We start from the raw sequence: 27,621 nt of genomic DNA, 5'->3' as shown, positions 1-27,621 counted from the left end.
ACCCCCCACAGTCCCTTCTCCTGTGTTTGATTCGGCCAGCGCGCGTGCACGCACCGCTGAGCAGTAGGAACTACACGTACGCTCCGTCTGTATCATTTAATCTCGTTCAAATGTGCAGCTTTATTCCACTGAAGGAAACGAGGCTTAATTGAGAATATTTTTTCACGGCAGACTGGATAACTGACGCTGTGCCGCTCACCAGCTGCTCTCCCAGTGAGTAGCCTTGTGTTTGGATGTTAGCTTGCTAACCTTTTTATTTACAGCGTTTCTCAACGTGTTGCCATTATTATTACTGAATATTTCATTCCCGAGCTCCGACTGCTAAACTGTACCGCGTTATATATGTATATGTGTAAATATTTGTTAATTATCACACGACTCTTTTCAAGCATGTGTTGAGCTTCTTGTAATTGTCCAGCCCGAATGGTGCGGCCTCGCTTCATAGTGGCTTTATCTGCTCCCGAGAAATTAAACAGCACCGACAGTTTAACCAGGAATTTGTTCTTACATTCTGCTGGTTTATAAACAAACCTTATATCCTAAACGGTTTCTAATGTCGGTTTACGAGGTATTACCTTAAACGAATCTCTTCACTTTTTTTTTTTTTTAAACAGTCGCTGGGCTGGATCCTAAATGCATTCCCATTGGGTATAAAGCGCCCCATATAGGCTGCAGAGGCCATTATTTCATACTAATATGTAGTGCACTTCTATAGGGAGTTAGGAGTCGTTTGGAGTCGAGCCCTTGTCCCGGTCGGGCGTTAAGGCTAGCTAGTGAAGTATCCCAGTGTATTATTACAGTGTACACTACAGGCTGTTATATTTACTACAGTGGAAGAAGGGAAAAGGCTAAGCAGTGAGTTTATTTAATTCATCTAACAGATTTAAATCTAACAGATAAAAGTTTAAAAGTAATTTTCATTCATCCTGGATTCTGTGCTACCGCTCTTGAGGTCTGGTTTGTCGTGTGATATGAGTTTTCCCACTTCTTGTTGTCGTTGTCAACCATTGAGGATATTGCTGTCTGTGATAGTTATATGATCTTTTACTCTCCATTATCGTATGTCATTTTGCCCCTCCATGAATTCTGTATACTGAAAATCTACCACTTATTAATTATTATTTTGTAAAAGTCACCTATTAACACATTCTGTACAGACTGATAAAAATAGTGTCATGAAGTCTATGGTACTTCTATTGCACTTGCTTGCCAAAAATATATAAACTTCCATTAGGTGCTTTCTGGGATCTTGGCTTTGTATTTTTCGGGGGCTTTGTGTTTTAATTTGGAGAGCATTACAGATTTATGAGGTCTTTTAAAGTCTTGTTAGACAGCTGGTGCCACTCCCATTCCCCCATTAAAGGCTGTAGGTTTGTATATGGCCAGTGTCCTTCTTTTTGTGCTGCTGAACGAGTTGAGAAAAGCTTATAGATCCACCTGCATGCCATCCACTACAAAAATCAGTAGAGGACATAGAGGAAGATGTTTCCGGTTACGGTTGTGACAGGAACAGGATGTTGGTGGAACCCTTTTGATAACCTCCTTATTCACTAAAGACCAGTTTCCTTCTTTGTGTTCTCCCAATATAGACCTAATTGTAGTTCCTGGAAATGAATACGTGCTCAGCACTGGCCTGCACATGACACTGAGGCAAGCGGGTCACCATTGTCGTGGTTTCTCTGTCTCTTTTTTATTCAAAAGACTAACCACCAGGAACATTGTTACTATATGTGTTTTGCTCCATGCTTATTTCTTCTTGTTACGTGAAGGCACTGAATGTTCCGTCTTGTCATCTTTTCTGCCTCTTTCCTGTTTTGTTTTCCTGTTTGTCGTTTTCCTTTGCCTTTGCTCTCCTCCATAGTTTCAGATCCCAAATTCTAATGACTATCTTTTATTCCTCTATTTCATCATGGTTCATCCTCTTTTCCTACTATAAAATTCAGGAGTAATATTTGTAAAATCTTCCAATCCGAATATTGCTCGTGTAATATTCTGACACTGGCTTTAAAACTCATTCCCAATAGGTATTTACTTCACTCCTAGGCCATTTTACAGTTATTTGTGTCTACTTGGATGGACTCCAGTATAGGAGAGGAGAAGAATGGTTATTTACACCTCTGTTAAGGTTCTCTTTTGGCACCAAGATACAATTTAGAGTGTCCCTTTTCATACTACTACCCTGGTTCAGGCATTACTAAGATGTGCTTTATGCCACCAACTAGAGAAAAAGGGCCAGTTATAGCCATCAGTGCAAGATGAATGTGTGCAAAGGCCCAGTTTATTGCTCAAATTTAAAAAAAGGTCAGTGCACAAATGAGGGCAAGGATGGAAATTAAACTAAATACTGGGGACTTCACACAGGGACTAACTTCAAATATGTGCTAAATGTACTCACTGCAAGTGCTTCTTTAAATAATAATCAGTGGCACAGAGGGACTACCAGTAAGTCACACTCGTCCTTTTCTTGTTATACACCAGTCAGCCAGTCAGTCTCACTACAAGGTTTATATACTTAAAAGTAACAGTGCAGTGTTATGCAGGTTTGGGTTTGTTCTGGAAATCTTTCAACAGTATGCTAGTCTTTCAGCCTCGACTGTACTATGTCATTATATTCTGTCTTAGCTCTGTTTTGCAGTCAGTTAGCCTTTGCCCGGATGCCATGTGGATACAGTGGAACAGCATGGTCTGTGTGAAGAGTGTCAGTAAAATGTGTGGAGAATCCGACGGCTGCTTTCCAAGATCTTTCCCAGTCAGCCTGTTTAGTTCATGAGTTTAGCAACGGGCACATTTCTCTTTCTTCCTGCTCTTTTTACAGTGACCCATGCGTGCAAAACAAATGAACAAACCACACGTACAACAGCAAATCAGAAAATGCAACAAAAAACATCATTTAGAAAGACATCAACATTAACTCAAAATGGAAAGGGTGGGTCCGTACTGAATGTCACGTGCTCGTCGCTGATTCACACGACGTGTGACTATCACAAGGAAAAAGAATTGGACGTTTTTTCCCAGTCTGTTATCTAGTTAGTCTTATGAAAACGCTCTAATGCTATGTTACTTATTGTGTTATGGAGTAATTCTTCTTCTGAATAATTCAGCTTCCGTTAGGTAGGGTTTCTGCATTCACAAACTCGTAGTAATGTTGTGCAAAGCTGACAACACATCTAAAATAATTGATGTCAAAATGCCATTGATAAAAATATGAATAAAGATTTTAAGCTCTTATTTCACATCTCCCAGCTCTCCCTTTTCCATGCTCGCTGTTTTTACACATTTGTTGTGATGGTTTTTTGTTTTATTTTGTTTCTGTTGCATTTTTGGTTTGTTAATGTGTTTTGCACTTACAGGTCATTCTGTCTTTTACTTGTACTTTTCCAGAATTTTTACTGAAGGTTTGATCAGTTTGCTGTAACATACATATTGTATTACTTATTCCAGTAATTGTTGTGTCTTGGCACTCAGTCATCCTGTGAGCCATCAAAGAAATCTTGCAGAGTATCCAAATTTAAATAACTATGCATTTGATTTGTGGAGTGTATTATATAAGGCTCCTGTTTCTGTTTTTCTCCTCGTTTCTTGCTCTTGCTGCTCTGTTCCTGCTGATAGTTTACTTTTCTCTTTATTTCTGCTTTCATTGTGAATTAATAACCCAACAGGCTCACTTGCTTCTTGTCTGTTCTAATTCTCACTTCCTCAATATAGCTTTGTTTCTGACACCAAACATACTTTAGGGTGAAGGGATGTTTAATAGAGAGGTACCACATTTAAATGATTTGATCAAGGCCAAATTATTTTTGCTTAATTTTCCTATTCATGTCCACTTTTGTTTATTTATTTAGCAGTTTTTGGATTGTAACTTGATGCTATGTCAATCTGCTTATGCTGACATTATGTAAGTGGCATCCTACTCTGAAAAAGCACATCTTAATAGTACCCTGATGTGGGTGTGTGAAAACTGCCCTTATCTGCTCTGTTTTGTTTTTGACAGCTGTTGAAACATGCTGATTTACAGCCTGTTTGCAGATGCAAGGACAGGAGGCAGGAGTACTGTTCCCATCTGAGTAAGAGCTGTTCCCACGTGACTAAGAGCTGGCACCGCTATAAAAATTGTAGAAATCAATGTGGTGGACCAAGAACGTTCCCTAATATGGTGTATTGTTCTTCCTCTGAGGTTTGAGCTGTAACTGTGAAATGTGATTCGGCTACAGCTGAGGACATCCTAATTCAGTCCTTGTGGCCTTGTGATTTTGGGGCACCTAAGTAATTTTTAGAGGATTCATTTACAGATTGATATATTCTATCCAGTTACACCACTTACATGCATTGCACTTTCCTTTGTATCCCAGCACAATTTGAATAAGAATGTAATAGTTATATTATTTCAGGACGTACCAAGACATGCTGATCGTGTAATCCCAATTTCTATAACCCTTAAGAATGAAGATGAAAGCGAGATAAAACCCAGTGCATCTGTGAAATCAATGGTTAATGGTTATGCTCGCATAGTTTCTGACAAAGTCTGCATGGTATTACATACTTCAACATCTGGCAAAGTATCTTAGCCCACTGCTGACCTACAGACAGGATGTGATGGGGGTCCCCCCCCCTTCTTCTCCCATAACTCATATCACACACTGAATCTGGGCTTTTTCTAAAATAGGTCAACTTGAGAGTTGGATGAATTGACTGAATTTTATATTTACTGCCTCATGATGATTGAGGCATGAGGATGATTTTTTTTTTATTGCTTCTTGTCCTTCCACGTATTCTACAAATATTTCAAGAAGTTTGACAAACTTCATGGGTCCATCAAAAGCCCCAGAGTACTCATGCTGTTTGCAGTAGAGTTTAAAGCACTCGGTGGCTGTATTGATTGTTGTAACTAAAAATACGGTCTGATGTGCTGTAACCCTGCTTTATTTTCTCTTTGCAACTACTTTTGCAATTATTCATTTAGTAAATACTTTTATCCAAAAAAAAAAAAAAAAAACAGGAAGTGACTTAACTGCTTGGCTCTGTGCTTGGCAGAACCTTACCGCTGAGCTTGTGATCTGTGATGACTGTCAAGCCGAAATACACAAATTACTCCTTGCTTAATTGAGTAATGGAGCTTAAGAGTTGTCTGCAAATCAGTATTAAATTGTCTCTTGATATTAAACTGTTATTTGACCAGCAATAGTGAAACTAGCAAGTTGTCTGAAAACTTCCAGGTATGTGTCACAAATGCTTGTAGTGAATGAGCTTCATTGTAGTGAACTACTGAAATGTTATCACATCAGTGCTAGTAAAAGAATTGCCTACTTTAGCAAGAACTTGCCATTGGACTAACATTTCCATTGACTAGCCACAAACTTTTCCCATGGCTCGTATATGCAAGAAAATTTTGTTTACTTAACATTTACTGTTAATTTTCTTTCTTAATTTTTTGTATTTTTACCCTATTCTCTCCTAAATTGCCAATTCCCAGCTCTCAACTCTGGAATCACACCACAGCTACAACTGAGGGAGGGTGAAGACTAGCATGTGTTTCTTTCAAGACACATGAAGCCAACCACACAGAGTAGCTAAACACACTCTGAGGAAAGCCCTGACTGCCCCTCTTCCGCTTACATGAACTCACAGACACACGCGTGATTGGTTGCATTGACGGGGAGAGAGTAACGCATCCCTTCCACCCTTAGAGCATGGTTAATTTAGCTCTTTTGGCCTCCCTGCCATGTGATCTCCCGATGACCAGGTGAATTCTTTTCTGTTACACAACTCTGGAGTCCTGGGATAATTGTTTACTCCAGTAACTATATGTTGCTCTGAAAAACTTGTCATATCATGGCGTTCAAAAGTTTCAATGCCTGAGATGGAAACTGCATGTTACTTAATCAGTTTGCTTTGTTTTATTACCCCTTCAAGATGTTGATAAGGTTTTCAAACCTTTTAAACACAAGTTGAAAGGGGAAATAATGTGAGGTACCCAAATTCCCACCTTCAGAATTCAACAAATGATGAAGTCTGTAAGTGACAAGGCATTGCAAGTAGTGCTTGACTGTTGCTTTTCTCTCATTATTTTTAGTCATGATGACCGATAATTCTGTATTCTGATGTCATTGGCTAATCAGTCATTAATGTTTAAGTTTAAATTAAATTATACAACGGTTTGTTCCGGTCCACAACTTTGATTGGACAAACAGCATTCCAGGCGTGCTTATATTTAGAGTTCACTGTTCACATCACACCACTTGTCTGTGTTCGCCACATAAAGTTCCCAATTCTGGCAGTAGTTCATTACTTTAAACCGTTACTACACTTACTAAGCACTGTCAGTCAGTACTTTGCAAGTGTGGCTTCTTTATTAATTATTTTTGTTGATGCAGCAAAAATAAACAAAATATTTGTCCATATTATTTCAGAAATGTCAGTTACTCTATATTAATTTGTGTATAGAACTGTTGAAAAAAAGAGAGCGCTGTTGTACTCTGTTAGCATGGCTGTAAATTTTCTGCGGGCAAATCGCAGCCGTGCTGATATTCAGTACAACAACACTCCTGCCTAATTAATTAATTCATTCATTCATTCATTCATTCATTCAACTGTTTTCAAAAAAAGGGCTGCTTAGTGGTGCCATGGGTAGCGCTACCCACTCACGGTTCCAGGGTCCTGGGTTCAATCTTGAGCTCGGGCTATTGTCAGCACAGAGTTTGCCTAGTGTCTGCTTGTGCCTTGCAGTTCCGACCCACCTCCCAAACACATGCCAGTAGTTGGATTGGCCATGGTAAATTAACCATAGATGTGATGGAGTGTCTGAATGGGTGTGTGCAAGGTTACCTGCGATGGACCGGCGTCCCATCTAGGATGTATTTCCACCTCACGCCCAGTGCTCCTGGCATGGGCTGAGAATCCAGGATGAAATGGTTGTTGAGTGTGTGTTATGTTTGTACTACTTTTTTCCCTCCCAAGCAAATAGGAGGATTGCTGGCAAATTATGTGACATTTCAAGACAGCGGCAGGAGCTCAGCTTAAGCAGTATAGCCGAATCCTGTCCTGGTTCCTGGCAAGTCAAGAATTAAATAAATTATGACTATCTGTCAGATTTTTAGAAATGAGAACATAGTCTTCCTGAGAGTGATTTGGATCATTTCTCTCTTGACAAACTGTATCTACCCTAAAAAGTGTTCCAACCCCACTCTGACTTCAGGAAACCTCTTAGCCAACAACTTGAAGGTTTCTATGCTCCACTGCTGGGTACCAATGGTGTAAACAGGTCAACAATGTATTTACAGTATGTCTCATACAAAAGCAGAAGGATTGTAACTACAATGGAAGCACTTGTACCTCATTCTGTGTGTGAGTTTTATGTATTCTGTAGGTTCCTTTTGTTTAGTCAGCAACGCTTAAATGGAAAGCGAGACCGCAACATGGAGAAGCTGAAGTTTTACTCGAAAGGGAACAAGAGCTCACAAGATTGCCTGTTACTTCAATAAGTTAAGACAAAATGTTCTGGATCCTATTGCTAAAAATAGCAGCATATAAAATTCAGATTAACATATTGTGTAGAATGCTTAGCATTGGCACAATTCAGCTCTTAGTACTAGTTTTTTCTTTTGTCAGCCTGCTGACTATGTGAAACAGTAACTAACCATCTCAAGTCCGAGTGGGTTTATTGTCTGTTGGGACAAAATGTTATTTCTGCAGGACCAATGTGCAGCATATAAAGTGCAAATACACAACAGTGTGAGATAAGTAAATAAATACATAGGAGAATAAATTTCTTTATATGCTTTAGGAAAAGGCATTAACTAGACAAGACAACAGAATAGTACTGGATGGAAGGAACAAGAATATTATTGGTGAATTAATCTTATGGTGTGTAGCAGTGCATGGGCCTTGATTTTGTGTATGGTGTGCTGTTGATGTACAGTAGTCACGTAAATGGCCAAAAGTTTGTCCCTCGCTTGTGTGCATTTTGAACATCCCATTCAAGATATAGTCCCCTCTTTGCTGTTTATAATAGCCTCCATTCTTCTAGGAAGGCTTTTCGCTAGATTTTGGAACATGGCTGTGGGGGATTTGTGCTCGTTCATTCACAAAAACATTAGTGAAATTGGGCACTGATGTCAGGTGAGGTGGACGGGGTGCAGTTTATTCCAAAGGTGTTCAGTGGGGTTGAGGTCAGGGCTCTGTGCAGGACACTCAAGTTTTTACACACCAACCTTGACACACCAAGTCTTAATGAACCTGGATTTTGCGCACAGGGCTTATCATGCTGGAATATATTTGGGCCTCTTGGATCCAGTGAACTATGGAGGCCCAGACCTGTTCCAGTTTTGGCCATGTGGTGTATGCTGTGTGCATGTAGTGTGAGTCATTTCACATTTTATTGTGTGCTATGGCATCCTGTTTCTCATTTCCTTTTTGCAGGGGACCTGAGACTTGGGTGCATTTCAGAGAGATCTTCCCTGCTGAAATAACCATTAGAGACAAAGTGCTGTGACCTCCAGATTTAGAACAGGAAAATCCTTATCAAAATGTTAAAGGTAAAAAGCAGAAGTTAGTTTTAGCTATAGGAGTTCTTTACAGAGAGCAGAATTGACCTTCGCATTGTTGGGAAAAGATATGACATTAAATGTCATTTTAAAGTGACGTGCAGGAATCTCCAGGAATCAAACTTGAGTTTTGGTAACCTTTCTCTCTAAAGGCATCTTTGTGTGTTGTGAAGGTATCATACTCCCTGACCAGAATGATTAATTAGATGCAGTTCAGTGGTCATTAGTTCAGTGGGGATCTCAAACAATATCTTTTGATTCCAAAACAACTCTCAGTCCACAGGCATGGCCTGGCAACTGCAGCTTGCCTCACAGCTTGCTTCACAACCTCAAAACACAGACTACATATTCTCATTTTGCATCCTGTTTACATCACAAACATGAGCTTGGCAAGGTCCACTGGGACCTGGCAGTGCCATGTGGGCCTGGCTTCAGCTCAGCCTGGCTTATTGTTTCCCCAGGGCCGGGATTTCTCTACCCAGTACAAGGGGGGGGTGGAGAGGGAGACTGAAATGGCCGAGGGGAGCAGGACAACATTACAAGGAAGTTGCACTGGACTTCTACAGGCTCTCATGCTTTTCTTGTTCTTCTGGACGTGGATAGGATTTAACAATTTGAATCTGTTTCAGCAAATTGTTAGATAATTGAAGGTAAAACTAAATGTGCTGTTGTGTTGGTTATGACTCTTCTTTCGGAGATTAAGTGTGCATTTGCTACAAATTTAGCTGTTGGCAGGTGTTAATGCTAATGGAAAATGTTAATCTTTATAGTCCTCATGTACAACTCCATACATTTTTAAATTCTGTGGTGATACTAATTACCTCTTTTGAGTGACCATCTGCTATTTGACAGATATAAGCTGATGTTTCTTTGATTGATTACCTATATAGAAGTTGTGCAATCATGGGGCAGTACACTTACTGACCCACCTACCTCTAGTTATTATTACACCTAGTGGTCACAATGGAAACGACAGCAAGTGCTGATGGGTCCATTGTGGAAGGAATCATGCTGACCCTTGTTTGAGGGAGTGGTGGACTGGGCTGCTAATGACAGGGTTGCCAGGTTCACTTTTTTATGCCAAATTGGGCAGGTTAAAATATAAGAGTTTATATCAGGATGCATGTTATATAGCAAGTAACCAGAATTAAATCTAATACATTTTCACAAACAAAAGCAAAGTAAGTGCAGACAGTGTGTCTGTGATGCACAGGACTTTCTCTATTGTAAGATATGTCTCCAAAGTTTAGGAGAGAGAAAGGGGATTATGGAGTGTATACATCTGTTCGTAAATCAGAAAAGTGTGACCTTGTTTCCCCACACAAAAGTAGATTAAAAAAAGGTCTATATTTTCCAGTGGCAGAATTTCTGGGCTAATGTCCGGATGTTTGTGTGGTTTTGAGATGTAGTTGGGCTGGAAATTTTTCTGAAACCTGACAACCCTGGTTAACTAGTCTTTTTTGTGTGCACCTTGCTGGTGACAGGAAACACACCTGCTGTAACAAACACAGTGAAACCTACCTCTTCCGTAGGTTTAACTGTGTTTGTTAAACACAAGGATGGGTCGCTAAAGAGATGCTCCCCAGGGAACATTAATCTGCACATTTTTCAGTTTTCATGCTGTTTTATCAGCTTATGGAGAGAGTGACTCATTAGAGGCTTTGTTTTTTTTTCTTTTACCGTCTTTCCATCTGCTTCGCTCTCTGGAGAGGAGAGCTTCTGTTCAGAACAGTTTGTCGATAAGTCTGTAGTCAGGAACCTAAAAATTAAATTTCTTAAACAAACCGACGAGACACTAAAATACAAAACATTTCCAAATCCACTAGGTCGGGTGAGATTGAGTTTAATTTTGGTATGTCTTCTGCTGACTGCTCTCTTAATAATTTTATTTTCCATTCTGCCTTCATAGGTCCTTATGAAGACCCAACTCTATTGGAAAATTTTGGAGTCTTAGGCCACAATATGTTGAATGCCATTCTTCCTTCTTGAAGTGATTACGGTACTGCTATATTGGATGCAGTTGAAAAAGCAGAAAAAGAAGAAATATGCGTTCTCTTGCTCCACTGGATTAACCTAATTGTACAGCGATGAAAGAGTGAATAAGATTGAAAAGCTGAGACAAATACAAGTGAATATAAGAGAAAAAAGTTGGTGTTTGTGCCATCATTTCCTGGGTGGCCTAGTTGGTCAAGATGACCAGTCTGTTTCGGCGGAGCAGCAATGGCGGCTCACGTGGAGGAGGAGGTGGAGGAGGAGGGGAAGCAGGTGGAGGAGGTGGAGGATCGGCCCCAGGAGAACTGAACAACAGTAGGCCTAACCGACAGGTGCGGCGGCTGGAGTTCAACCAGGCCATGGAAGACTTTATGACCATGTTTCCTAGCATGGAGTATGAGGTGATCGAGTGTGTACTGCGCTCCAACAATGGGGCTGTGGATGCTACCATTGACCAGCTTCTGCAGATGAGCATTGGTGACGATGGATCAGATGACAGCTCAGACTCTGATGACAGCATCCCACCTGAGGTAGCTAGACGCACTCAACACACTGTCAGACATGTTAGACTATATAACCCTCTCAAGCCACACAAGTCTGGTTTGTGTCAGTTGTACTTTTACCGTCCTTGCAAATCATCTTACTAATATATTAGTACTTCACCTGAGTGAAAATACAAATTGGAAAGAATTACTCTACCTACTCTCTCTAACTCAGTTATATTTCAATGAATTTCAAGCCTTTTAACTACCCCTTGCATATCCCAGAACCATGACTAATATATTTTTTGCCAGTCAGTTGCACTCAGTTGCATTGCTGTCCATTTTTTGCATTATTTATTAACTATATTTGCAGTATCCATTCAGTCCCATAGCAATTTGTAAGTATGCCCTAACAAGTCTCTTTTTGCATAATGACCACCTGTTTGTCTTAAGTAGTATTCAAGATGTAATAATATTTTTGGACACATGTCTGTTAAGTAAGATTTTCAGAGGACGTCTTTTGAGGATGATCGATTCACATTGGATTCACTCTGTACAGATCACAGACATTGGAGTGTTTTCACCAATCAGCCATAACATTAAAACCACTTGCCTAATATTGGGTAGGTCCCCCTTGAGCCACCAAAACAGCACTGACTTGTTGAGGCATGGACTCCACAAGACCTCCTGAAGGTATGCTGTTTTATCTGGCACCAAAACATTAGCAGCAGATCCTTTAAGTCCTGTAAGTTTCGTGGTTGGGCCTCCTGCTGAAAGAGGCCATTGCAATTAGGGAATACTGTTGCCATGAAGGTGTGTACAGTATCTCACAAAAGTGAGTACAACCCTCACGTTTTTGTAAATATTTGATTATAATATTTGTCCAAATTGGGACCAATTAGCCATTTTTCCTCCCCGTAAGCAGTATTCCAGCATGATAACAACCCCAACACACCTCCAAGATGACCACTGCCTTGCTAAAGAAGCTGAGGGTGAAGGTGATGGACTGGCCAAGCATGTCTCCTGACCTAAACCCTATTGAACATCTGTGGAGCATCCTCAAACGGAAGGTGGAGTAGCACAAGGTCTCTAACATCCACCAGCTCTGTGATGTCGTCATGGAGGAGTGGAAGAGTACTCCAGTGGCAACCTGTGAAGCTCTGGTGAACTCCATACTCAAGAGGGTTAGGGCAGTGCTGGAAAATAATGGTGGCCACAAAAAATATTGACACTCTGGGCCCAATTTGGACATTTTCACTTAGGGGTGTACTCACTTTTGTTGCCAGTGGTTTAGACATTAATGGCTGTGAGTTATTTTGAGGGTACAGCAAATGTACACTGTTACACAAGCTGTACACTCACTACTTTACATTGTAGCAAAGTGTCATTTCTTCAGTGTTGTCACTTGAAAAGATATAATCAAATATTTACAAAAATGTTAGAGGTGTACTCACTTTTGTGAGATACTGTACTTGGACTGTAACCGTGTTTAGGTAAATGGTAAAGTAACATCCACATGAATGCCAGGACACAAGGTTTTCCAGTAGAACATAGCCCAGGTCATCACATCTCTGCTGGCTTGCCTTCTTCCCATAGTGCATCCTGGTGCCAACTCTTCCCCAGGTAAGTGACACACATGCATCTGGCTGTCCTCAGGATGCAAAAGAAAATGTGATTCATCAGACCAGGCCACCTTCTTTAATTGCTTCATGGTCCAGTTATGATACTTATGTGCCCATTGTAGGTGCTTTTGGCGGTGGACAGGGTTCAGCATGGGCACTCTGACCGGTCTGCAGCTACGCAGCCCCATACACAGCAAACTGAATGCACTGTGTGTTCTGGCACCTTTCTATTATAGCCAGCATTAACTTTTTCAGAAGTTTGTGCTACAGTAGCGCATCTATGGAATCGGACCACACAGGCTAGCCTTTGCTCCCCACGTGCATCAGTGAGCCTTGGGAGACCATGACTCTATCAGTTCACCGTTTGTCCTTCCTTGGACCACTTTTGGTAGGTACTAACCACTGCATACTGGGACTACCCTACAAGACCTGCTGTTTTGGAGATGCTCTGACCTAGCCATCACAATTTGGCTCTTGTCAGAATCACTTAGATCCTTACACTTGCCCATTTTTCCAGCTTCCAACACATCAACTTTGAGAACTGACTGTTCCTTTGCTGCTTAATATATCCTACTCCTTGACATTGTAACAAGATAATCAATGTTACTCACGTCACCTATCAGTAGTTTTAATGTGGACTGTCTTTATACTAAATAAAAAGCACAAAAAGGACCTACAGGATGTAAATGAAATAATTTTCCTATATACATTCTTTATATGAATATATATCCATCATTCTAGCAAAGTGATGGAAAGGCCAAATTGTTGAGGGAATTGATCTGCTCATGATCAAAAACAAAGAAGCTCGTAATTCAAGCATGGTGGCGGTTACGTCATGGCATGGCTGTTTCTGGAATGGACTCACTAATATTTACTGATGTAACTCATGACAGTATCAGCAGAACGAATCGAAGTCTACAGAAACAAGCTGTCTTCCAATTTACAGAGAAATGCATCCAATGTAATTGGGAGGAACTTCAGCAAATCAATGACCCAAAACAACAGAGGACTTCATCATGGGAGGAAAGTGGAAGTTTTTAGATTGGCCAAATTGATCACCAGACCTTAACCGAGTTGAGCAGTATTTCACCTCCTGAAGTGGAGACTGACGGGAGAACACTATTATAAGTGTATAAGTAATTTGCTTTATGATGATCTATTGCTATACTGTTGCTCACCTTAAAATTGAGTGGTCTGCCACCAAAGGTGCCATGTTTTAAGTTGTTTAACACATCTACATGTAAATATCACAAAGTGAAATTCTGATCTATCGTCTCATATATTCATTTTTGGATCTCAAACTCAAATGTCTTCTGTGTAGGTGAAAACAATAGAATTGGCCTTTCTGTTTCACTTCTTTCAGAGGGGACTATATTTTACCTGTGTGTTTTTTACTAGTCATTGTACAGAAGGTAAAATACTGCGTAATCTTTCCAGTTTCATGCAGGGATTCAGACGTGATGGTAATAATTACATTACCCCATGTTCCCCAAAATCAGACATAATGGAATCTGAAAAAACTAAAATTCAGACTTAATGGTTGTAGAAAGCACCCAAAAATCATATGTATTGGAATTTGGGCAAACCTGGGGTCGTACACAAGGTTTGACAGACTGTATAAAAGGAAACCCCTCAATTGAGGGGTTTTTAGATCACTTTGTGACATTTCACTGTGTGGATCTCGTGTGGTGGGCAATAAATTTGGACCCTTTCTTTTCTCACTCATGATACTTTGTGTTTTTCTTCATCCACAAGCTGATGTAAGTATTTGACTTTAAACTTGGTAGTGTGTAATTTTTTGGAAATTTTGGCACAAAAAAAAAACCTAATCCAGTCCAAACAGGGCTCAGATTGCTCTTCATGTATTAATACTACATTAATGAAAAGAAAGAACCTGGTCTCATGAAAAATATATACAAATCCAAAGGGTAGTGTAGTTGAACTTCATTTAACTTGCATATAAATGTTAATACACCCTATTCTTAGCTGTTGTAACTTTTCATACACAAATTGTTGTGCTAAATAGTGAAGAATTAGCATTTCATTAGCCATGTGGAAAATTAATTTCTAATTTCAGTAAAAAAATAAATAAATAAAATAATAATAATAAAAAGAATTTTCCACCTTTTACTATTCCTGAATACAGTTAAGTGTGGACACTTTTTAACTTTAAGCTGACACTAGTACACATGCAGCATGTGCTTTTGTCAGTCTAAAATTATTTTTGGCAGCTTCCTTTTTTCCACCACCTTAATATTCTACTGAACTTGATATTATCACAAGCATGTAAAAGTGTCAGAGGTTGAAACTACATTAAAGCTGAAACAACATGAAATTTTAGAGGTTTATTTATTTATTGTTTTTAAGTATTATTTGTTTTATATATATATATATATATATATATATATATATATATATATATATATATATATATATAAAAATATATATACATACACACATACATACACACATACATACACACATACATACATACATACATACAGTGCATCTGGAAAGTATTCACAGTGCTTCACTTTTTCCACATTTTATGTTACAGCCTTATTCCAAAATGGATTCAATTAATTATTTTCCTCAAAATTCTACAAACAATACCCCATAATGACAATGTGAAAGAAGTTTGTTTGAAATCTTTGCAAATTTATTAAAAATAAAAAACAACAAAAAAAGCACATGTACATAAGTATTCACAGCTTTTGCCATGACACCCAAAATTGAGCTCAGGTGAATCCTGTATCCACTGATCATCCTTGCAATGTTTCTAGAACTTGATTGGAGTCCACCTGTGGTAAATTCAGTTGATTGGATGTGATTTGGAAAGGCACACACCTGGCAATATAAGGTCCCACGGTTAACAATGCATGTGGCCAGACGGAAGCCTCTCCTCAGTAAAAGGCACATGACAGCCTGCCTGGAGTTTGCCAAAAGGCACCTGGAGGACTCTCAGACCATGAGAAACAAAATTCTCTGATCTGATGGCCTGAATGGCAAGCGTCATGTCTGGAGGAAACATGGCACCACTCATCACCTGGACAATACCATCCCTACAGTGAAGCATGGTGGTGGCAGCATCATGCTGTGGGGATGTTTTTCAGCGGCAGGATCTGGGAGACTAGTCAGGATCGAGGGAAAGATGAATGCAGCAATGTACAGAGACATCCTTGATGAAAACCTGCTCCAGAGCGTTCTGAATCTCAGACTGGGGCGAAGGTTCATCTTCCAACAGGACAACGACCCTAAGCACACAGCCAAGATAACAAAGGAGTGGCTACAGGACAACTCTGTGAATGTCCTTGATTGACCCAGCCAGAGCCCAGATTTGAACCCGATCGAACATCTCTGGAGAGATCTGAAAATGGCTGTGCACCGACGCTCCCCATCCAACCTGATGGAGCTTGAGAGGTCCTGCAAAGAAGAATGGGAGAAACTGCCCAGAAATAGCTGTGCCAAGCTTGTAGCATCATACTCAAAAAGACTTCAGGCTGTAATTGGTGCCAAAGGTCCAAAGGTGCTTCAACAAAGTATTGAGCAAAGGCTATGAATACTTATGTACATGTGCTTTTTTTGTTTTTTATTTTTAATAAATTTGCAAAGATTTCAAACAAAATTCTGTCACGTTGTCATTATGGGGTATTGATTGTAGAATTTTGAGGAAAATAATGAATTTAATCCATTTTGGAATAAGGATGTAACATAACAAAATGTGGAAAAAGTGAAGCGCTGTGAATACTTTCCGGATGCTGTGTGTGTGTGTGTGTGTGTGTGTGTGTGTGTGTGTACAGTATCTCACAAAAGTGAGTACACCCCTCACATTTTTGTAAATATTTGATTACATCTTTTCATGTGACAACACTGAAGAAATGACACTTTGCTACAATGTAAAGTAGTGAGTGTACAGCTTGTGTAACAGTGTACATTTGCTGTCCCCTCAAAATAACTCAACACACAGCCATTAATGTCTAAACCGCTGGCAACAAAAGTGAGTACACCCCTAAGTGAAAATGTCCAAATTGGGCCCAATTAGCCATTTTCCCTCCCTGGTGTCATGTGACTCGTTAGTGTTACAAGGTCTCAGGTGTTAATGGGGAGCAGCTGTGTTAAATTTGGTGTCATCGCTCTCACACTCCCTCATACTGGTCACTGGAAGTTCAATATGGCCGAGACCCTGACACTGAGCTGCAGAATAGTGGCCAAGATCATACAGCGGTTTAACAGGACAGGTTCCACTCAGAACAGGACTCGCCATGGTCGACCAAAGAAGTTGAGTGAACGTGCTCAGCGTCATATCCAGAGGTTGTCTTTGGGAAATAGACGCATGAGTGCTGCCAGCATTGCTGCAGAGGTTGAAGGGGTGGGGGGGTCAGCCTGTCAGTGCTCAGACCATACGCCGCACACTGCATCAAATTGGTCTGCATGGCTGTCGTCCCAGAAGGAAGCCTCTTCTAAAGATGATGCACAAGAAAGCCCGCAAACAGTTTGCTGAAGACAAGCAGACTAAGGACATGGATTACTGGAACCATGTCCTGTATTCTGATGAGACCAAGATAAACTTATTTCGTTCAGATTGTGTCAAGTGTGTTTGGTGGCAACCAGGTGAGGGGTAAAAAGGCAAGTGTGTCTTGCCTACAGTCAAGCATGGTGGTGGGAGTGTCATGGTCTGGGGCTGCATGAGTGCTACTGTCACTGGGGAGATGCAGTTCATTGAGGGAACCATGAATGCCAACATGTACTGTGACATACCGAAGCAGAGCATGATCAGTATGCAGTATTCCAGCATGATAACGATCCCAAACACATGTCCAAGACAACCACTGCCTTCCTAAGAAGCTGAGGGTGAAGGTGATGGACTGGCCAAGCATGTCTCCAGACCTAAACCCTATTGAGCATCTGTGGAGCATCCTCAAACGGAAGGTGGATGAGCATAAGGTCTCTAACATCCACCAGCTCTGTGATGTCGTCATGGAGGAGTGGAAGAGGACTCCAGTCGCAACCTGTGAAGCTCTGGTGAACTCCATACTCAAGAGGGTTAGGGCAGTGCTGGAAAATAATGGTGGCCACACAAAATACTGACACTTTGGACCCAATTTGGACATTTTCATTTAGGGGTGTACTCACTTTTGTTGCCAGCTGTTTAGACATTAATGGCTGTTGAGTTATTTTGAGGGTACAGCAAATTTACACTGTTACACAAGCTGTATACTCACTACTTTACATTGTAGCAAAGTGTCATTTCTTCAGTGTTGTCACATGAAAAGATATAATCAAATATTTACAAAAATGTGATGGGTGTACTCACTTTTGTGAGATACTGTGTGTGTGTGTGTGTATGTATATATGTGTATATATGTATGTGTGTATGTATATATATATATATATATATATATATATATATATATATATATATATATATATATATATATATATATATATATATATAAAATTAAAATGTACAGCACTTTCAGACTTTGTTGGTGTGGAGAGATGTTTTGCACTTTGCCTCCTTCACACTTACATTTTTCATCTTTCATCTATTTTTCATAGCTTAGTGAAAGCTCTGAGCTATAATTAAATTCGCATGATTTGCTTCTTTGAATAAGAACACATGACTCTAATACATGCATTTGAGTCTTGTAGTTTAGGGTTTTTATAAGTCATACAAATCATTGTAGAAAGGGGGGAAAAAGTAAGGAAAAATAGTTTTTTGTTTTATCTGATATTTTTTTTATATAAGTTTTGATATCTTATGGCATATTCTTTTTATGTCTCAGATTCTGGAGAGGACCCTCGAACCAGACAGCTCAGATGAAGAGCCACCACCAGTCTATTCTCCACCCACATATGACATGCACATATATGACAGGAAATACCCCAATGCCCCGCCCACTCCTCCCCCAAGGTAAAAAAAATATATATATATTGAAAAACGCAGGCAGCTTGTGCAAATATGTTATCATAACATGAAACATGAGAAATATTGTAAGCAATTGTAAGTTCTTTGGATTGCAGAATAAAATGGTAAAATTACTTTACTTCTATGGCTCTGCATGTAATGGGGATAAATAACACATTATTCAGTTTTTTCCTGCTCTTTCCCTACTGATGCCCCCTGGCGTTCAGGACACATACTGCTGGTTCTAATCAGCACAGAGTTGGCTTTTAATCTTGGGCTGTGCGAGCGGAATAATTACAGCTGTGCCTCAGGTAATCAGTGTCCATCTAAATCAGTTTAGCTTTGGTACAGGTACTCATCAATTTTGAAGGGTCAGAGTAGCTCAACAGGCTAGTGCCGAGGCACTGTTTCTACATGTGAGATGAGAAATCTACTGGAAGATGAGTTCACTTTAATTAATAACTTTGCTTTTTCTTTTGACAGGTGGTAAATGTATTTCTACCAGCATGATGATAAAGTTGTTGTATAGCAAAACAGCATGAGCAAAGAGAAATACTTTAACTTGATTCATTTAATACATTTCTGTTCATACTGTTTATTTGTATGTAAAAATGTTCTTAAAATGGAATTTTTAATCTCACCATTATTACATTAAAAATCTAAAAATCCTCTGTCAGCAATTTTGTCTGTAATTCTGAATAGAAGCTGGTTAACCAAACAGCCAGTCCGTGTTAATTCAAGCACTTTCCCTTGTCTGTCTTCATGATGTTCTGGCTTGTAATGTAATAATGCTGCAGCTGCCTTTACTGCTGTTACTGTGACACTTCACAAGTTGCTAAAAAGACCACGAACATGAAGTTCTGTTGGTTCCGTTTGGGTCTGTTCTTCTTTTGGAGTGTGCAGTGGAAAACTACCCATTCAATTCTGTTAATTGACATTGTTAATTAGTGTATTCATAGAAAGATGAAGTGCAAATTTAAATAAATAATGCCTTCTACATGTTAAATAATTACATTTTAAAGCCTGATGTGAAATTCACTTCAGTGAAATATTGCAGGTTTGAAGTGCAGCCTTCAGTGGGACAGCAGCATACGCCGAGTTACAGGAATTGGAACCCCCCATTACTTGGCAACCTTCCCGATGACTTCCTTCGAATCTTGCCCCAGCAGTCAGACAGTATACAGGTGCAGAATTGACATTTACCTTATAAATGAAGCATGCTAGTTTATTTTCCTAATGTTGATGGGGTCTTTATTTTACAAATAAATATTTCTGCTTATGTAAGAACACCTGTCCTTTAATTTTCTCTTAAACGATCACATTCTGTATTGCATCTCTATTACATGTGCTTCTTTAGAGCTCTCAAAGCAGCACACGTGAGCCATCATCGTCCCTGGCATCACTGCCTCAGCAGGTTGCCTGTGTTGCTGGAGCATCTGGAGCCTCTGAGCAGGAACGCAAGCTTAAACAGTACCTGGAAGATGAGCGCATCGCTCTCTTCCTCCAGAACGAGGAGTTCATGAAGGAGCTGCAGCGCAATCGCGAGTTTCTTGTCGCACTGGAACGAGGTGCACAGTCTTTACTTTGCTGTGAGGTGTACACTATAAGACTGCTTTCACAAGGACATCTTTCACTAATTTAAAAAATAGCAATGTGTAATGGTTAACACATCAATGATGGGGCAGGCCAGTGCATTAAAACTGCAAGGTTCACTATAGTGATATTGGGTCAGAACTTCATGTAAGTGTGGAGCAAGATGGGGATATTTGTATAGTACAATGGTCCAAATCTACAAGGACAGCAGAAATAGCATTAAAATTGTTAACCAGTGCACTATTGGTGCTGAATTTTTTTTTTCTTTTGGTATATTGTATAAATATTTGAGACAGTAGCATATAAATGCTTTTAATTTGTATTTTCCCCCAAAAAACATGGCACACCATATCAACACCGCATTTCAGTGCATTGTAGAATTGTCCCTGTGAAAGCAGTCAAGAGGTTCTATGATGCATAGGTACATCATTCACACTGCATGGATGTAGTGATGAACAAAAATACAAGTAACTTTAGCTTTATAAAGCCACAGACAATCTATTTTATTTATTTACTTTTATTATTAAGATTTTATTCATATTTGATCTGAAATACAGTAGTAAGCATGTTAATTTATTCATTTAGGAATACAACTCAGGAATACAAATTTAAATCATCAGCATATCCATATTCAGACCCCCTTTGAATTGGATTACCTCAGCTCAGTGCAAAGTATAATGTCATGTAGTATACGAAACGTACATCATTTAACAGATATTGCAGTTTTTTGACTGTAATGTATCCAGCACTGCCACTGCTTTTCCTGCTTTATCTCAGAAAAGCCTGCTTTTGCTCAGATTACTGGTGCTTGGGATGTCCAGATCCAACATTTCCATTTTAGATACAAGAACGATGTATTACGATTTAGGAGGTGGGAGCCAACAATGTGTTCAGTTTGTGTTGTCATATGGGTTCTCACCACTGACATCCTGGAAATGTGATTCAAATTAAAAATATATTTAAAATGTTCTCTATAAAGCAGTGTTAAAATGGATTGCATCATCTTTATCACCTTTGTGCTATAATTTACATTTCCATCAAGTTACTTATATTAAGACCTCGCTGTTATATTATCTCTATTATATTATCTCCTCTCTAATTGCTGTTTACATAAGCCACTTGAGTAGCTTTAACCGAGTATCCCTCTGAGTATCCACTGATGTTGACATCTTCACAATAAGTGAGCTGATGCTTTTCAAAGTTTCAGTTTCAACATGGATTAAAGCAAGTGGTGTGATTTTTCAGAATGCAGAACACCAAAACGTCAACTTTTTCCTTTTTATTTCTAACACAACATCCATCTGGTCTGTTTTAGATCGCCTGAAGTATGAATCAAAGAAATCTAGGTCAGCTGGTAACTCTACAGGTAAATATGGTTGGATTCGTTTGCTTTTATAGACTTTTATTAGACTTTTTTATTTATTTATATTTCATAAAGACAATTTTGTGATACAATATCATAGATATTTAAAACTGGAGGCAGAGTGCATTTTTAGTGACATTGCATGTTCTCAACATGACAGGTAACCACTACACTCCTGGATCATTTGAGGCATGCACGGTAGTGTCAGATGACGCTCTGTTCAGAGACAAACTGAAGCACATGGGAAAATGTAAGACTTTCTTCTGCCTAAAGAAACACAATTCCACATATGCAGTATGATCCATTTCTGCTGTAACCAAAACATTGCTTCCATAGCAACCAGGAAGAAACTGTTTGAGATCGCCAGAGGGTTTTCAGAAAAGACGAAACGAAGAAAGGCCAAAAGAAGGACCCTCCTGAGACATCATTCGTATCCTTCAAAAGGCTGATTGTAAATGTGAACATTTTTAAGATGACTACAAATAAATTCCTTCATTTTCAGTAACCACTTTATCTTGGTGAGGGTTATGGTGGATCCAAAGACTATTCCAGGAACACTGAGTCAGTCCTTTGCAGTGTACTGTGCAAACACACATTTATTTATCACACGTTTATTCATACCTAAGGGCAATTTACAGTAGCCAATCCACCTACTGTGCCTGCATGCTTTTTTTGGAGGTGGGAGGAAACCGGAGAACCTGGAGGAAATCTACGTGGACACAGGGAGAATGTGTGAATGTCCACACAGATGGTATCCAGAGTTCAGGATCGAACAGGGTAGTTTTGAGCTGTGAGGTGGCCAGGCTATCTGCTGCATCACCGTGCCAACAAAAAACATGCACATGTTTCAAACTAAAACGAATCTGCAATGACTAGAAATAAAAATAGCTGTGTATTCAGTGTTTGTTGAATTTTACTCATTTAACTGACATTTACTGACTAGCTACAATTCAGCATATAGCAGGTGGGTGTTACTGGGAAGTTACTTAAGTGAATTTGAGCTCCATTTCTCTGTTTATCCTTAGCTGCTGTCTGCCCTCAGTTCTGTCATTGTACTTATTTTAAAAACCTTATTGTATTTATTTTTATTTATTTATTTATTTATTTATTTATTTATTTATTTATTTATTTAAACCCCTTATTCTAATGGAATTTAATGTAATGCATGACTTCACCCACATCACCCTCCCTGGTTTTGCTGTTCAGTATATTAATAATAGTGTTTGCCTTAACAGTCTCTCAGATTGGGCACTGCCAACTCCACTGCAAATCTACTGGATGATGTGGAAGGAAACCCCTGTGGTAAGAATACATTATATATTGGGTACAGGTTCAGCTCACAGGCATTTACCTGTTGAGCATATAAAGATACAGTGGATATAAAAAGTCTACACACCCCTGTTAAAATGTTTTTGTGATTGAAATAAAAAAAAGTTAATTAAGATAACTCATGTTAGAACTTTTTCCACAATAAATATAAGTGAAAAACAAATAAACATTTTGTGGAAAATTAAAAAAAAAAAAAAAAAAGTTATAATAACATGGTTGCATAACTATGCACACCTTTTTACAACTGGTGATGTGGCTGTGTTCAAAATGAAACCAAGATGTGAAGAAACTCCTACAGAAACAGCTGGTCTTTATTTGGGGTTAATCAGAATAATTTAATTGAGGACAGCTGTATGATGGTTACTTTTGAACATGATGTTGAATGTGATTGGTTCAATCTGAACACAGCCACACCCCCAACAATAAATGGGTGTGCACACTTTTTTGTTTGTTTGTTTTTTCCCTATAAATGTTTTTTGATTGATTTTCACATTTCATATTGAAGGTGGGGAAAAGTTTTGACATGACTTAACTCCTTTGATTTCAATTTTTTACTTCACAAAAACCTGCCATTTTTACTGGGGTGTGTAGACTTTGTATCTCCACTGTACATGAAACATGCTGGTGCAGGAGTCATTATGGGGAAGGACAGAAGACACATTTGGTCATAAATCATAAATGGAAGCTGTCTGTCTGTCTTTAGAGGAGGAGAGTCAGCTCAGAAGATCGGCCATGCAGGAAGAGGAGCGGCCCCACAGGGAAGCACTTTCATGGTGAGACGTCATGCCACTATTCAGAGAGTGTAGTCATATTTCTTGAGGGTTAACTGGCAAATTTATATTTGAACAAATAAAGTGGAAGAAATAAGAATGGATGGTCCCTATTTGTAAAGATGTTTTGTTATTTGTGATGCTTATTTGTGTGTTTTATTTCAGCGTGCTTTTAAGCAAACTGCACACTATATCGGGCATAAAGTACTGATGTGGGAAAACTTTTACTTGGCAAGAAATAACTACCGTCTCTCTAAGAGAGACATTCTTGTTTCAGTCTGCTGAATGTCTGGTAGACACAAACTGAATAAGTTGTTGCCAAAGCTCTAAGTGAAAACCCTTTCCACTGTGTTGATTCCATCAGCCTTTATGGTGAAATGTTTATTTTATTTTATTTTATTTTATTTTATATATATATATATATATATATATATATATATATATATATATATATATATATATATATAGAGAGAGAGAGAGAGAGAGAGAGAGAGAGAGAGAGAGAGAGAGAGAGAGACACATAACAAGTACAAAAGAAATATGAAGTTAAACCAGATTCACCAGAACCTGGAAGGTTTTTTCTTCTGTACAGTTAAAGTTTCAATGATGAAATGTTGTAACAACAATGATGTATAAATATTTGACCTTAGAGAATTGCTGTGCTTGGCCAGTACTGTGCTTATTTGGTAAATAATAGTGGCATACTTAACATTTGGGCTTGTGAGAGTGAAATCTCATTTTCTTGTTCAATATGCAACTGAATCTTTTGGGAACATCACACAGTGTAACAGCTGTTAAATCTGTTATAAGTAAGCTCATAATTTATAACTATTCACGATCAGTGATGGACAACAAGTTGGGTAAATATTTTATGGTAGTTTTAAGATTGTGTGAAAAATATATAACAAACCCCTAAAAATATATGTACATAACCCCTCTTAAGACCAAGGGTACATTTAAAACTATATATTACTATTCTAAATAGTAACTTGAGTAAAGTGTATGGTAATGTGCAGTTTTGGATTTGGCCTAAGCACTTTCTTAAAAGGTACACTATATGGACATGCTTAACGTGTTATTGCTCACATTGCAGATCCCTCCTGTCACCTGGAATATTTCAAGTATCCGTGGTAAAAGCAGAGTAACCCGTGACCGCTTGTAGCTCTGTGGTTCCACGAAGATGGTGCGAGCGAGTCATCCCCGGCTCCTCCCACACAGTCACCACCTACACAGGTTTCCCTAGTCACAGGAAGGGACTAGAATTCTAAAGCAGCATTGTAACATATATCTGCAATATATTAACTGTATAGTAATACTTTAATATATGATTTTATATGTAAAACTGAACAAATACATTATTAAATTTTTGTTTTTCCCTCTGTATAATGGTTAAAAAAAAAAAAAAAAAACCCTCTCACTTTGTCTTAGCTACTTTAGATGTATTCTTCCGTCAATTATTTATGGTATAAGAGGAATTTGGCTTGTTGCAGATAATTTTTATATCTTTGCAAAATATTTATATTTCTTCAAACATACAATTTGACCAACCTGATGGTCATGTAACATTGGAAACTTTTCTACGATGTCCAGGAATCCAAACCTTTAATTATAAAAAAGGTTGCCACATTTGCTCATGTAATCCATTTGTAGTAACACCAAAACGCCTTTTTAAAATCTGTATTCCCATTCTGCCTGACTGCAATATACCAAGGCATAAAGGTTCACACTAAATGTTTGATGATGATACGCCTCTATCATGTGCAGAACTAACTGCCAATTCAACCTGTGTAAGTACCCTTTAGTCCAGTAGGCTTAGTCCTGATTCTCTACTTGTCCAGAACCGAAGAATTCTGTTGCAGTGTCAAATGATGCTGTTACAGTGCTTAAATAATTCTTAAATATAATGCCATAGTTTTTCACTTGAACATGGGAAAGGGCAGCAATCTGTGAATGGACGTCTACCTGCACTGCCACTTGCATTTTATAATCCTGTTAAGATTCTTTTGTAGTATTTCCTACAGGAAAGCTATCTTTAAAAAAGCCAGTATTAGTATGATTAATACATACATACATACATACATACATTTTTTTTCAAATTTTTTTTTTTTTTATAGCCAGTAATGCTTTTTTTAAAAATATTTTTATTTATTTTATTTTTATTGTATTTTTTTTTTTATATAAAGACCGTTGTGTTTAGGATCACCTGACTATTATGTTGAGGAGTTAAGTGAACAGAACTTGTTGAAAGATACCATCATGTTAGTTTAATGTGTTGTTGCTTTTTGAATAGATGATTTTAATTCTGTTTTAAGCAGTGTGATTTTATTGCAAGGGAAGAGCTTCTACACCTTCTACACTATTTTAGTTGATTTTAGCATTGGGTTTCTGTCAGTAGAATCATAGGAATACAAGAAATTGTATTTTTGTGCTATTATGCAATGGATTCTTAGTAAATGTAACAAAGTATCTCTTGGGTTTTTGAGCAGAGAACACTTTTCTAAACAATGTCTGGACCTTTATTCTATTATTACTGATTCAAGATAGCAGGTTTCTCCTTTTTTTTTTGGTAACGCTTCACAGTTTTGCGTGTCAGGTTTCTCCATCTCCAGCCATAGTAGGCACTGCACAGTCCAGCGTTTTTATGGTCTTTACTTTCTCAAGTATTCATTTATGAGATACAGAACACAAACAACATATGAACAGAAATATGATATGATACTTAACATGTTAGAATATCCAGTCCAGGACCTCTTATTTGAAATAGGAGTGGGACTCTATGAAAAATTAACTTTGTCATCTTTCAAGTTTCTTTTTTCTTTTTGTTTTATACACATTTTCATTAAATGTGTCAATTTAAGAGTATTACATTACATAAATGTATTCTTTTATTTGTTTGGTCAGAAACACTTTCTTTAAAAAGTCATTTAAATGATTGCTCTTAGCCTTCATGACTTTATTACTATTAAAATTGTTTTCTCTTATTTTTCACCTCAGAGGTTAGTCTTTTATAAGCAGGTTACCCTGTTTTAAAACTCTTGTAGCATTATACATGAATGTTACTCCACACTGTGTGACCATAAATTCAGTTTGTTTCCTATATGATCTGTTCAACTAACACATTTAATCGCTCAGGGAACTTGCTCTCATTTAACCATTTTGGTACAAGCACAGCTTGAATGGACATAAAACGAAAAGTAACAGCAGCAGTTTGACAGCTTAATGTAGCACGGTCACATGCTTCATAACGCAATAAAAACTGTTAATCTAACCAAACGATTTTTTTTAATATAATGAAAGTATTTAAGGATTGTCCTCCAAGATGTTATTTTTCTTTTCCTTTTGGTATGTTCTTGATTTCATGCCTAAATTCTCTCCAGAATTACCTTTGGTCTTCATAAAGGGTAACGTTAGGTTGAATTTACTTTACAGGATGGTGAAAGTTGTGCAGTAATGAGTGGTGTATTGATCAATACAGTGTACGCTTTGAGTGTTTAATTTTGATCGGATTAGATGGAATATTTTCTTAATGTTGAACTAGGTTAGTAAATTGAATTTGTAATGTAAAATTATCATTATTATTATTATTATTATGGGAGATAATTACCTTTATTTCTAGGACTATGACTGTATTTGCCCCACTAATAAGTGTAACGGTTCTGTAACCCATCATACTATCCAGATCTAAAGTTTTCTTACAATCCTGTTACGTTTATTAGTTATTTAAAAGGAATAAAACTGTTATGTTGTTCTGTGGTGTCATTATTTCAAAGCCATCCTATGCAATTGTGGTGTTCTGACGTTGTGGGAACAGGTTGCAGAAGGCCAACATCTGCGTGTGATGTTCAGGTGTCTACAAACTTTTTGATCATACGCTTTAGTGCACCTCAGACATCACTTTTCTATAATGACACGCATATTGTCTATACATAGAGTGACCAGTAGGGGGCAGTGCAATCACATAAAATAATTGAATTGCACAACAGAAGGTATCCTGGGTTTGGTTACTTTACTAGAAATTTCCC

General features: G+C 38.4%; 1 protein-coding gene across 3 annotated transcripts; it reads left to right on the top strand.

Moving 5' to 3' along the window:
* Positions 1-27,347, top strand: cuedc1b (CUE domain containing 1b). 3 transcript variants are annotated; one of them, XM_053687604.1, is made up of 12 exons: positions 1-213; positions 9,002-9,190; positions 10,450-11,062; positions 18,423-18,550; positions 19,602-19,728; positions 19,902-20,112; positions 21,453-21,503; positions 21,661-21,750; positions 21,837-21,930; positions 22,744-22,802; positions 23,533-23,602; positions 24,693-27,347. In XM_053687604.1, coding segments are annotated over exons 3-12 (1,161 nt in total). In that variant the 5' UTR covers positions 1-213; positions 9,002-9,190; positions 10,450-10,732; the 3' UTR covers positions 24,694-27,347. The 3 variants fall into 3 exon arrangements, with proteins under 3 accessions (XP_053543579.1, XP_017345999.2, XP_047017526.2); XM_017490510.3 differs by lacking the exon at positions 9,002-9,190; XM_047161570.2 differs by lacking the exons at positions 1-213; positions 9,002-9,190 and adding an exon at positions 700-855.
* The last annotated feature ends 274 nt before the right edge of the window (positions 27,348-27,621 follow it).

Source organism: Ictalurus punctatus, chromosome 17 (assembly GCF_001660625.3).
Source record: "Ictalurus punctatus breed USDA103 chromosome 17, Coco_2.0, whole genome shotgun sequence".
Lineage (NCBI taxonomy): Eukaryota > Metazoa > Chordata > Actinopteri > Siluriformes > Ictaluridae > Ictalurus > Ictalurus punctatus.
Note: the sequence above shows the minus strand (reverse complement) of the source record. Positions and strands in the feature narration are given on the sequence as shown.